Source organism: Lepisma saccharinum, chromosome 2 (genome assembly GCF_977018435.1).
Source record: "Lepisma saccharinum chromosome 2, izLepSacc3.1, whole genome shotgun sequence".
NCBI classification, from domain to species: Eukaryota; Metazoa; Arthropoda; class Insecta; order Zygentoma; family Lepismatidae; genus Lepisma; species Lepisma saccharinum.
Genome location: NC_139230.1, coordinates 82,073,307 through 82,086,910, shown reverse-complemented (window position 1 = coordinate 82,086,910; position 13,604 = coordinate 82,073,307). Strand labels below are relative to the sequence as shown.

At 36.7% G+C, this 13,604-nt stretch overlaps 1 protein-coding gene across 1 annotated transcript in view; it reads right to left on the bottom strand.

Annotated features, from left to right (window-relative positions):
• Nucleotides 1-3,029: 3,029 nt before the first annotated feature.
• Nucleotides 3,030-13,604, bottom strand: part of LOC145982795 (uncharacterized) — a 39,799-nt gene continuing 29,224 nt past the window's right edge. Inside the window, exons 4-5 of the mRNA XM_083116163.1 lie at nucleotides 4,212-4,436; nucleotides 3,030-3,118 (exon numbers count right to left, since the gene is read on the bottom strand). Of these exons, the coding sequence (XP_082972289.1) occupies nucleotides 3,030-3,118; nucleotides 4,212-4,436 (314 nt within the window). The remainder of the gene's footprint in view (nucleotides 3,119-4,211; nucleotides 4,437-13,604) is intronic.

Below are 13,604 nucleotides of genomic sequence, written 5' to 3'. Positions count from 1 at the left end.
GCCTATTTTAGGAACCTAAAAGCACAGATTTTAGAACCTAAAAATCCGAGGTCTACTGATGGACAAATTTCAATCTCACTTTTCTTTCTTACATGGAAAATGATAAGACAATGACAGGACTTTCTCAGTAGAGAGAGGAATGATAATAGTTAAAAATATCAAAAAATATGAAGAGTGAGAAAAATTTACAAGAGTCAGTTTTGGAGCAAAGCAAAGCTGTGTACCAAATATCATCAAAATCGGTGACTATGAAGGTAACTACAGTCCCTACCAAAAGTTTAAGAGCACCAACTTTTTTCATTTAAATGAATCCTGACCGAAAGTTTTTGGTACAAATATGGAGTGAAATTGTATGAAAGTAATATAGTGTGTGTATGGCCGAAAAAATATTGGTATACGTCTTGTAGTTCTTGAGATACAAAACTGGAAAATCAAATTTCTTAACTGAAAAATCCAGCATTTTGAAATACAGATGAATGTGTATACACATAACCAACATCGTTATGACAGTACTGAATTTTTTCCACTATTGTGGAACATGAACGATGGTTTTGGCGCAAAAAAAAATCCAAAAAAATTTTCTCGTCTTTTATATTTTTTTCTAAAATTTGCAAAATAAAAATAATACAGCGAAAACTGAGAGGTCTTCAGATAACAATATCTTCCTCAGCGACTGCACTGGAGTGAACAAATTTTAGCAGTCATTAGTTGAAATGTGTGTCAATAGATGGTGCAGAAAGACATAATTCGACATTGTGCAAGTCCAAACCTGTTTTCGTTAGGCTTGATAATAAACAGGCTGTTTGAATCGCAAACTACGTGATAATGGGGAAAAAATCTGTGCCCGTGGCCATGAAATGGCAAATAATTGGTATGTACAGATGCAATAGATCTCATAGAGAAATTGCAGTCACATTGAATGTGAGTAAAACCTGCGTGGCGAACACAATAAACAAATTCAAGCAGGAAGGTACAGTGGTTGATAATCCATGCTGCAGACGCCCCCACAATGGGTACTTCATCTTCCAGCAGGACAATACGACTTGCCACATGTCAGCAGCAACAATGGCTTGGAATCAAGCGAGGGAAATCCCATTGTTGCCTTGGCCAGCACGAATCATATAGAAAACCTATGGAACACCATTGGTGTTAGTGTAGCCAGACGCCAGCCAAGGAATGTTCAGGAACTTCATGAATAAAACTCCGAAGTATGGAATGAGATTACGCCCCAAGAATGCCAGAAATTAGTCTGCAGCATGAGAAAACGTGTGCAAAGGTGTTTGAAACTTACAAGTGGACCTATTGAATATTAAATTTCACACTTCATTCATTCAATTTCAGGAGAAATGTTTGTTTCAAAGTATATTTTCAAAGTTCAGATTTAATGATTTTACAAATTGTACCTTTAGTTGCATCTATTAGTTATAAGTGCATTAATATGCCCTTACACTTTCTTGATCTTGATCTATCTTTCATTAACATTACATAATAATTTCAATTTTGTATCAAAGTGTTTTTTACATGAAAATCACTTGCATATGTACTTTTTCTGTTTGTCTGAAAAACAAATGACAGAAATTCATCGCCGCACGATAGTTCAGTATGGTGACAACTGTATGAGTCGATCACAAGTGTATGCATGGGCTGCGAAGTTCAAACAGGACATAACCAGTGTTGGAGATTCTCCGCATCCAGGTCACTCTGTCACTGCAGTCACAGAAAGCGACACTGCTCGAGTGGAAGATTTGATACAGGAGATGATTTGCCTTAAATTCCCCACCCCCCTCCCCCATTACTTCATACGTAAAATGCCCAGAGGTCATAATGTAAACATTACTACCTACTCCAACCTCTTGTGTGAAAAGCTGAAACCAGCCATTCTGCAGAGACAATGTGGTCTGGTGTCCACTGGTGTGCCATGATAATGCAAGACCACATACTGCCAGTGTCACATTATCTACCATCGAGGACCTAAAGTTTTAAGTGCTACCCCACCCTCCATATTCATCTGATCTCGCACGTTCCGATTTCCACACCTTTGGTCCACTGAAAGATGGACTAAGTGGATCGAGGTTCCAGAATGACCACAAAGTCCAGTCAGTGGTGCATGAGTGGTTACGCATGCGTTCAAAACAATTTTTTTTCTGTGGAATCAGTACCCTTATCAAGTGCTGGCATAGGTGCATTGAACTAGGGGGGAATATGTTGAAACATAGTACTGTAGTTTCTTCTGGTGCTTGTAATAAACATTTGTCACAATATATTTCCGATTATACAGCGTGTCCATGCTAGAGGGATCGAGAAATAAATGCTCGCCATTTAAAACCAGATAAGGATATTGCTGTATTTTTCATATGACACGAAAGGGAAACTCTCTGAGATTGTGCAACACTGTTTTCAGACAGCTACACGGTCGCGCATGCGCGTCAATAGCTTTTGTCTCGAAAGGAAGCCAGGTGCCATTCAGTAGTCGATCGCGCAGTGGAAAACATGTGGACACCGCAACAGAAAGTTCAGTGTGTGTTATGGCTAGCAGAAGAGAAATCTGTTACTCGGGTTCAACGCCGTGTTCATCATACGTGGAATGTGGATCCACCTGGTCATAAAGTGATTCTCCAATGGGACAGAACACTCCGAGAAACAGGTTCTTTACTACCGCAAACCGGCAAACATGCGAAAGTGTCTGTGAATGAGGCAACAATCGAACATGTGAGAACGGCATTTGCAAGGAGTCCAAGGAAGTCTATCCAAAGAGCTAGTTCCGAACTTCAAATTCCTAGATCAACTATTCACAAGGTCTTACACAAGTGACTCCATTTGACTGCTTACAAGATCGAGCTTCATCACCACATAAAGCCAAATGATCGTCCGCTTAGGGCACATTTTGAAGCTGAAATGCTTCTGCGAATTGAAAATGACAACTCGTATCTGGACAAGATTGTTTTCTCGGATGAAGCAACCTTTCATTTATGCGGCAAAATCAATAGGCACAACTGTCGGATATGGGGTTCAGAGATTCCCCATGTTATTCAAGAACATGAGAGAGACACGCCTAAAGTGAATGTCTGGTGTGGATTGACGAGGAACTCTGTCATTGGACCATTCTTCTTCTTAGAGGCTACAGTCACAGGACATGTGTACCTGGACATGTTGCAGAACTTCGCCATAGACCAATTTCCCCCAGGATAGATTTTCCAGCAAGATGGAGCACTGGCCCATTATCATCGACAGGTGCGTGACTTCTTGGATGAATGTTTCCCCGATATGTGGATCGGAAGAGAAGGACCCCTTGCCTAGCCATCCAGGTCACCCGATTTGACCCCTTTGGATTTTTTTTCTGGGAATATGTTAAGGACGTTGTTTATCAAGGAGACAGACCAAGAAATTTGCAGGAACTGAGGGGCCGCATCACAAATGCAGTAGCGCTTGTGACTCCCCAAATGCTAGAGAACACTTGGCGGGAAGTTGAATACCATTTAGATGTGTGCAGAGCCACCAAAGGTGCACATATCGAGTTGCATTGAACATCGTCTGAAACTCGGTGAGTTTTGTATCAAGTAAAAGTAAAATTTATGTTACCAATACATTCTGTTCACTAGAAATTATCACTCATTTCTCGATCCCTCTAGCGTGGACACCCTGTATATATTGAATGAGTATTGTAGTTGTTTTCTTTATTGATAAGTTTTTGCTTACCTAGGTACTTTGTGATTTCTATTAATACAAATCAATTAGATTGTGTGTGTGCTTTTTTTTTCGATTTATCCTTTGTAAAGTATATTTGAAGTCAAAGCTAATAGCTTATCTCTTGTTGTTATAACAAGTACACCCCTAACCAGAATTTTTTTGGTGGGTAATTTTTTAGAACAAGTTTGTTGGTGAGGGGAAATCATCCCTGTCTGTGCCCCTAGGATTTCGCAACCTGGTTCCCCTCTCACTTTCTCTCCTAGAACTATAGAACTATCTATTAACTTGCCACTTACTTAACTTTGACACACATATTTGGAACAACTGACTTTAGCAACAAATAATACAGAAAAATGGTGCAACTGAATAACATTATAGTACACAAAAATAAATGAGTATGTAATTAGGCACAGCAATTTATTGTAACAGTGAGAAAGAATGGCTGTAAAAATGGAGGAAACCATTTTCAAAATGTGAAGTACTGCAATTTACATATATTACAACTATCTGTACGCTATACTTACTAAGCTCCATGTAATCTCGGTTTCCATTTGCAAAGGAAACGGCTATTTTGTTAATTTTCTTATCCAATGTCTTGATTATTCTTTCTGTGCATTTGTTTCTATATGCAGCAGCGACACTACATTTAACTAGAATAATCATTTTTCTTGCTTTCTCACCCATTTTCAGTAAAGGGGTGTAATTGAATTCACTTTCAAGGATTTCTGTCCATAATTTGTTGATATTTTCTATAGAAAAGAAAAATACACTTGAATATCTATCACCAAAAGTGCATTACAAAAGATAATCTCATCTTTCAATCTCATACCTTCTAACTTCAGTGCCAGAAAAATAAAAGAAGTTGAGCAAATGAAAACCTAATTCAAGTTCTACATCAAATTACAAAGAATTTATAAAACAGATTAATTTCACACTGTTACTACACTTTATACACATTTCAATGCCACAATTAAAAAAAGAAAAGTAGAAAACAAAAATGAAATGTTTGGATTTGAACTCACTTGACTTCATGTTATGTGCAAGAATGTAAATATTTCACTACTATATTTTTGTCTAGTAAAGGAACATATAGTATAGTCGACTAAACTCTGCTGGTGCTAAGAGCTGGGTCGCCATGTTAATCCTAACTACGATACTATAGACCATATCTCTGACCTGTTGAATTTATCTTTTAATTTATTTCTAGTACCCATTCAATCACAAGTGGAACTTTCTCCATATCATTCAGTTAGGGTGACTGGCTATAAGTTGTCAAGGTCATGATGTCTATCCTTTGTTTCTCATACCTCACAGAAATTTTATCCTTGCGAGCAGACTCACAGACTTACCATTACTTACATTTATTTTCTGTTATATTGTGTTTCATATAGATCACAACTCATTTCCAATTTCAGCAAAATATGGTATACGCAGGGTGGTCCAAAATTATGGAGACACCTGAATAACATACTGTTCCACAAAACTAACACTGTAGGTTTGTAATAGGGGGAGGGGGGGAATGTTATACGGTATATGACCATGATGGCCGCCATCTTGAATTCAACTTCGAAATTTTAAATGGAAACTATAACTTGTGACACCTCAATTGAATACAAAATTTTTTCATGAGTTCAATGGTATGCTTATTGTTGCTCTAGCCCCAAGTGTGGTGACGAAGTTATTAACATTTCTTTGTTTGCTTTATCGTTGCAGGTGAGGTGACATAACACAGCAAGGCTTGGACGCAGGCAGAACGCATTGAGATCGGGTTGATCTCAGGCAAGCGTAGCATGAGGATTATTGCACATAATTTCAACTGCCGTCACCCAGATACCAATACAGCCCACATCTCCAAGGGACGTCCATAAGATATCAACAATGTCGAGATCACATTCATGGATATTGTGGATATTCATGTGACATCTATGGGATATCTTGTCCGGGATATCCAGAGAATCTCCCATCCTCCCATCCTGGATATCCACAAGACGTCCTGTTCTGGATATTCATGGGATATGTGGTAATACATCCACTTGTTATCACAAATTTAACATAAATGTTTTGATATCCATGTAAAGATTCAGTCATTGTATCTAGTCTCAATTGTGTTAGCACTCAAACTCGGATAGGCAGTAATAAATCGTAAATTAAAAATATCTCCCACAGAAAGTGCGTTGTCACACATGCCTGCCAAGCAGGTGAAAGTTGCCACGAAAGTTGTGTCTCATCTCGAAGACAACAACAGTTTGCACGAGGATGCTGCCTTGCATCATAGTGAAAAATAATCTCTGTTTACTATGCTTATGCATGTGAATACAAAGTACATTTTGAATGTCTAGATGTGTGTGAATTTGTGTGCATAAGTGCATGTGTGTGAGTGAGTGAGTGAGAGAGAGAGAGAGAGTGGAGTGCTTGTTATAAGCATATGTGCACTTGACGTCTTCGATATGTGTAAATCTAGTCCAGGAATGTTCTTTTCATATCCAAAGTATGTGCAAAAAGTATCAGCATAATGTCCAGATTATGTACAATTTTAATGGAGAATATATCCTTATCCACAATGAAATAAAAACATCCAGATTATGTCCTTATCATCTGAACTCATGTCCAAAACATGTCCAAAAGTCATCCATAGAATGTCCAAAATGATCCATGTAATGTGCAAAACACATCCAAAAGTGACCCACAGGATGTTCAAAACTAGTTCAAAAATGATCCATGGGATGTCCGAAAATATCCAGAATATCCAAAACACATCCAAAAATGTAAGAAACACATCCTTCCTAGATATCCTATGGACGTCCTATGGATGTCTACTGGACATTCCGAGACATCCTATGCATATGTAGAATTTCAGCATGAATATCCAGAAGACATCCTTTAGATGTCTCATGGATATGTGTGTGCTGTATTGGTAGGGCCCCCTATCCACCCTGGTATACCATCGGTAAGGTGCTTGTCAAATTTCAGGAAATGAGGTCTGTGGATGATAAACCAATTCAGGCAGGTTACACATGCAAATTCCACATGGCGATCAGGATCGTCTACTGATAGGTGGTGGATAATTTGCAGCTTATAGGGGTACAGTCATGTTCAAAAAATCTGTCGCATGGATTTTTTCTAAGTCCAACGTCTTACGAAATTATGTTGGTAGCTCTGAAACAAGGAAGTGTTGTGAAATATACGATCCTCCAATCAGAGTCAAGTTCGATTCGGAGGAGCAGGAGGCGTGACTCACGGTCTTGTCCACAGGAAGTTCAACCAATGCAGCATTTCCAAATATGAGATAACGTCCCCATTGGTTAAATATGTTTCAATAATGCGAATCGGCAGAAAGATTGCGCAAAAGTTTACTTTGTCGTTTTAATGCTTTTAATCATTTCAAATTAGTATTAAATTGTCCCAATTATAGTTCATGAGCTTAATATAATGTATTCATGTATGTGTTTGACAATCATATATCACTCATTAGAACAATTTTCACATTGTTTTCACTACGTGAGATGACATTTCATTTACATTTACGATAAAATAGTGGTTTGGGTGTAATAACAGTTTTCATTAATTAATTTAGAGATGCATTTTATTTGTTGAGTTAATGATTAGGTTAATACGTTATTTCTCACGAAAAGAGGGAACTACAGCTGAAAGAAAATACACAGCTTGTATTATTGAGGTCAAGAGTTCGTTTTAACATCACTTTTTGCACACATAGGCTAATCACGACTCGGGATACATTTAAATTGGAATCTGAAACATTATGCGACCTGACTGGAACTCGGAAAAGGACACACTGATTACATGATGTCGATACATTACCACTTGGTCTGGCGAACGCCAATAACAATGTGGGGTTTTGGGAGTGGAAGAGGGGTGACGGAAAGTAGAAAATAAATAGTATTTTTGGGGGTATTTAATGTTATATTTATACACATACAAGCCTAAGAAAATATTTATTTTGATACATGTGTGGGGGGGAGTGTGGGGAAGGGGGAAAAGAGAGGGAGAGAAAGATATTGGGAGAGATGGGACGAAGAGGTGATTGTGGAAAATGTTTTATTTTACGTTCAGTAATAAAAACAATCAAATCAATGATGATTATCTTATAAATACCATATTTAATGTAATTTTTTTTCAAAAATGGGGGTGGAGCTGTTTGTTTTACGTTCAGTGCAGGATAACAAGTGGAGACACATAGTGATTCGTATATCACTTTAAACTGTAGGTCCAGGCCCCATTAGCCTATCTGTGTATAACGTGGATTTAGAATTCAGTAGAAAATAATGTCGATCTAGTATTTTGGATTTTAGATGCGTTGAGACCACTAAAATTTCCAATTATTATAATAAGAAACCTGTCCTCATATTACCATTTTGAAAGAGAGAGAGTTAATTGTATAATCTTTCGTTGTTAGTTTCAAAGAAGACTAATTCAAATAGTAACAATGGGAACGAATAAAGCTTATGAAAAGTTTTTGCCACCATTAGAGTGACAACCCAGTGCGATAACCACTACCCCACGAGTTCGTTCCTTCTTATGGCATGATTATGAGTTAAGGCCAATTCGTTCAATATACATTAGAAATATAATCCCCACCCGCCTCTTTATAAACAACACACCCAAACGCTCCTTTGTAGCAAATGAAATAAAGGTGGTATGAATGTCACAAAACATTTAAGCAAAATCTACTATATTTACGACGCAATCGTTTTACATGGAGAGGCTACAGCTTCGAGAATTGAGGTTGTGGTTTGACTGTAATTGTAGGATACCCCATAGGTATCGATAAGCCAAGGCTCTAGTGTGCACTAGATTGGTTCATTTGTAGTGACGTGCTCAGGAATTTGTAAAGAGGTATGTGAATATAAAAATGTGTTAATGCTAATTTTTTAAACAGTGAACTCATAATTTAATATCTCTCTGTCCATCTCATTATGCTACTTAGGAACTAATTAGTATTGCAGCAGTCATACTGAAAAGAAATCTCACGTGACAATGACGAGAAATTAGATTTACGGAAGGAATAGTTTTCATATTTTAAAACCTCGAAGGGCCATGGGCTATCTCCCGACTGTCAGTCTCCCTTCCACAATCCTACCTAGAGTTATCTTCAACTGGCAACGAGGTGACGTTGGTCAGTACGTCGAACCCTCAGCCATTATAGAAGATATCTGAAACCAGGTTACACCAGTCACTCGTAGCTCCCCAATTTCCTCACGATGGTGAGTTGCCACTGGTCCTATACAGATAAGAGGCCGACAAACAGGACGACTCGAATCCATGCCGTCCCACTGAAGTTGGAATCCAAAGCACAGAGTCTTAGACTGCACCGTTACAGAGGAGGAGAATTTTCATATTTTGTTTCTTATAAATGTCGACAATACATTAAATATATTACGCACCAAAAATTAGTGTAAAAAAATAGCCGGTTCTATAAGAGATTCGAACCTTCGATCTTCACTCAACTAGGCCGCTATTTTTAATAATTTCCCATTTTCTCACTGAATAACCTTCATTGAACATTTGTCTTAAGAGTCGTTAGCAATCTTGTAAACCTTATTAACCTATCTGCTGTCTATCACAAATGTATTTTACAACTTGGAGTACATTTTGATGTCTGCAATTTAGAACTTGACTTTCGTGGTAAGTAATTCTCTACCATCTACTATAATAAATAAATCAAAGTCTACATATCTCATATTTTGTAAAAGCGAAATGTCATTGTTAAATGTTAGAAACTATTTCTTATTCCACCGTTAGTTCCAGATTTAGCCACAGCATTCTCGAAACCAGCGTGAAACGTGTTTCCCACACTTCCAAGTTCAGGTGAACCCTTATCAGTTGCATTGGATGCCTGTGAACATGTTACTTAATACGTCATGGTACTGTGGTGGATTTCTTCCCCTTCCCCTTTTACCTTGAACGGAAGTTATCCCCGACTGGGCCCGACGAATCGATCACAGAAAAGCAGACTGTCTAGTAAATCACATTCCATGTATTATTTTGAGCTCCTAGGTTTTGGAAAGTGAAATAAAAAAAAGTATGTAACATTAATTCATAATGGTTGACTTCTTTGGGTATTATTTAATGACTCTTTTCTACTTACTCCAATGAAACTTTTGTCTACTGTTTTCAGTAGATCGATAGGTGTTTTGAAACATCTACTGTGTTCAGATTTTCAAAAAGATATAAATACAAAATAATAATAATTGGGTATGAAATTAATATTTGCAGCCAAAATATTAAACTTAACATATTATACACTATACTGAATAAATTAATTTCACTTGCAGATTCTCTACTGTACTGGTTTCAGTAGATCAATAGGTGTTTTGAAACATCTATGTTAAGATTCTTTTAAATTTGAATTACAATTTGTGTGCCTGAAAACTTAGGGTATTTTACACCCATCACGCTATACGAGGTCCAGCCCCTTATCATGAAAAAAAATTAAAGCGTGTCTGAAAACTAAAATATCCTTACCTGGGTTAAAAGCTGAGCCTGTAAAGCGACAGACAGTCAGCACAAACAAGGACAACACACACGCAGTCCTACAAAGATTATACAAACAGTAGGTCCAGTCACCAGAGCCTCGTTAGTCTGCAAAATCCAGTTCAGGGTGTACTACATGGAAGTGAGGTTGGTTTAAATTTTAAATAGATATAAAAACAAATTGTTAGTGAGGAGGAAAAAAAAGTTATATTTACAGCTAACATGCTGAGCTAAACACACTGCAAGGGTGTAAGGGAAGACCTTCCACGAAGTATGTACACCCAATTATTGCTTCCACGTTATACACCCTGGGCTTCAGTTTTCAGACGAACGAGGTTTTGGCGACTGGACCCATGACCAGTATAATTTTCTGTGTTGTCCTGTGTTTTGTCCTTGTGGGTGCTGAGTGCCTCTTTACAGCCTCAGCTTTTAACCGAATTCAGAATATTTTAATATTTTAATTACAACACGACGTTACAGTTATGTTATTTTAATTCTGGTAAGGGGCTGGACCCCATATAAAGTGACAGGTGCAAAATAGCCTAAGTGCTGATGCACCCAAAATTTTGAATTCAAATTCAAATTCAAACACACTACATGCAATATTACATGTAGTACTGAAGAGAATATTTCACTTGTAGTTCCTCAACTGTAATTACACATTAGGCCTACTGAAAGTGTTCAGTTTGAAATCATTGATTTTGAGTAGATTTCCGAGAGACACAGTAGAGTACTACAATTGATAACAGTAGATTCTGTCTACTGTAAACAGTAGAAATTACGTAGGTTTATAACGACGATGAGAATGAAACAGAGGTAAAAACAATGATAATGAAATGAAGAAGCGACCTGGAGCAAACAGGAACGTAGAATGTCTGGCAGTGAGACGCAAGAGTTGATCAAGCGATTGTAGCATCAAATTTAGCTTAGAGCTCATAATTTCTACATGAGCTCAACATACAAGTTACATACAATGAGAAAATTGAATTGAGTTTACATCTCACGTGATATGAGTCGAAACTATTGTTGCACATTGAACTGTGAAGTGAATCAATATTCAATTCGATTAACTAGTGAATGGTGATGTGCTGAGATTTTGTAACGAGATGTGCCAAATGGCTGACAGTATAATAACTTATGGACACAATGATTTAATATATTTGAACAATCTTATAACGTACGATTTTGCATGAAATTTTATTACTTGAATCTATATCACTTCATTGCAAAGGCTACAAGGCATTTTATGGGTTGTAAAATTCTGTGTTCGATTCACCGTTCGGTTAACTCTGCAATATTTATTTCTTTATTAAACCGAAAAATTATTTATTGCATTTTACTTATTACAAAAATTCGTATATTATTTGCTTTGCGAAATGTAGAGAATATATTGTTTTTCATGCTTTTTACAAGAATACAACTATGCATGGTGAACAAAAAATAATGTAATATAAATACTATTCACAAAAGGATGTCAATAGTATTTATTTGTTTTGTTTCTTGACAATTTTTCCTAAAATAAAAATGTATAACTTTCGCTGTACATGACATTTCATCGAATATGACACATGGATCATTTTTATGCAAATCCTAGTAAAATGATGAGAAATTCAAAAACATATTCGAAAAAATTATTTTCAAAAATAACATTGAAAAATCATTAGAAAGGAGTGTTATTTTTTAAAAAAATATATATAACATTTTTATTTCTTTCAATTATTAATAAAATACAATACTTAGTTGCTATATATAATAATAATAAGGGTAATCGAACAGAGTCAAACTTATAATCTTCGGCGAGTAATACTGATAGCTAGGGACACAAATTTATGGTAAATAAAAACTGAGGAGAGCGGTAAATAAAATGTTAGATCAGCGGTATATACCAGCGGTGAAAAAAAAATGCACACACTTTTTCATTATAAGAGGAAACAAAATACAAAAGACCTATAAATTAAAAAAACTACTTCATTTTTATATACTGTACACATGCACAAGTACTTAGTTGTCCAACCAAAAAGAAAACATCAACACAAAATCACTTCATTTCTAAATTGCATATCTCAAGTGATTTATTCATTGTATGTATTTAAAGGATATCCTTGCTGTCCAACAAATAAAATAATCACTTCTGCACATACACAAACACATGTTAAAAATCACATGATGATAAACAAAATTCATTCATGACTGAACACCAATGACACCATTCTTTCCCTTGATGTGCGGGAACAGACTAATCTTATTGCTGCTATAGCTAGCAAGTTCAATGAAACTGGAAGTTGAGTAGACATTCGGGGGAAAAAAGGAATGCAGCTTGACAGGGAGCGAAGTTTTCGAACTGAGATTATGTGCATGGGAAATCCCAATTTACAGCGTCTTCCTGATGTGATTGAAGCTAAAACATTCTTCAGCTGCTAGTGGTAGGAAACTTTAGGTAAACGTTTCCTTACAAATCGACAGTTTGTGCGCGCAACCTCGATTGCCGGTTTTTGCATGTTTTCTACTTAATTTGATGATATTTCACGGTTATTTCGCAAAAAAGCATTCATTTCATGGAAAAGCACACATTTCGCATTACTTCGCGAATAAAACTCATGCATATTCCATCATTGGGGGTGTAGTTACGTGCAGAATGTTCAGAATTGAATCTTTTTTTTCCATTTCGTGATTTCGCGCATCGCGAAAATTCAATGTCCCTACTGACAGCCTATCACCGAACAACTTTACCATCATAAAATAAATTGAAGTTTTTTTCTCGGAAATTACTGGCTAGTGCACGCTGGAACCTTGCCATACGAATATCTACCCTACCACTACAAGAAGCCACCTCACTGCCACAATTCTTGAAGCTGTAGCCTATCCATGTAAAACGATTGCGTCGTAAATATAGTAGATTTTGCTTAAATGTTTTGTGACATTCATACCACCTTTATTTCATTTGCTACAAAGGAGTGTTTGGGTTTGTTGTTTATAAAGAGGCGGGTGGGGATTATATTTCTAATGTATATTGAACGAATTGGCCTTAACTCATAATCATGCCATAAGAAGGAACGAACTCGTGGGGTAGTGGTTATCGCACTGGGTTGTCACTCTAATGGTGGCAAAAACTTTTCATAAGCTTTATTCGTTCCCATTGTTACTATTTGAATTAGTCTTCTTGGAAACTAACAACGAAAGATTATACAATTAACTCTCTCTCGTTCAAAATGGTAATATGAGGACAGGTTTCTTATTATAATAATTGGAAATTTTAGTGGTCTCAACGCATCTAAAATCCAAAATACTAGATCGACATTATTTTCTACTGAATTCTTAATCCACGTTATACACAGATAGGCTAATGGGGCCTGGACCTACAGTTTAAAGTGATATACGAATCACTATGTGTCTCCACTTGTTATCCTGCACTGAACGTAAAACAA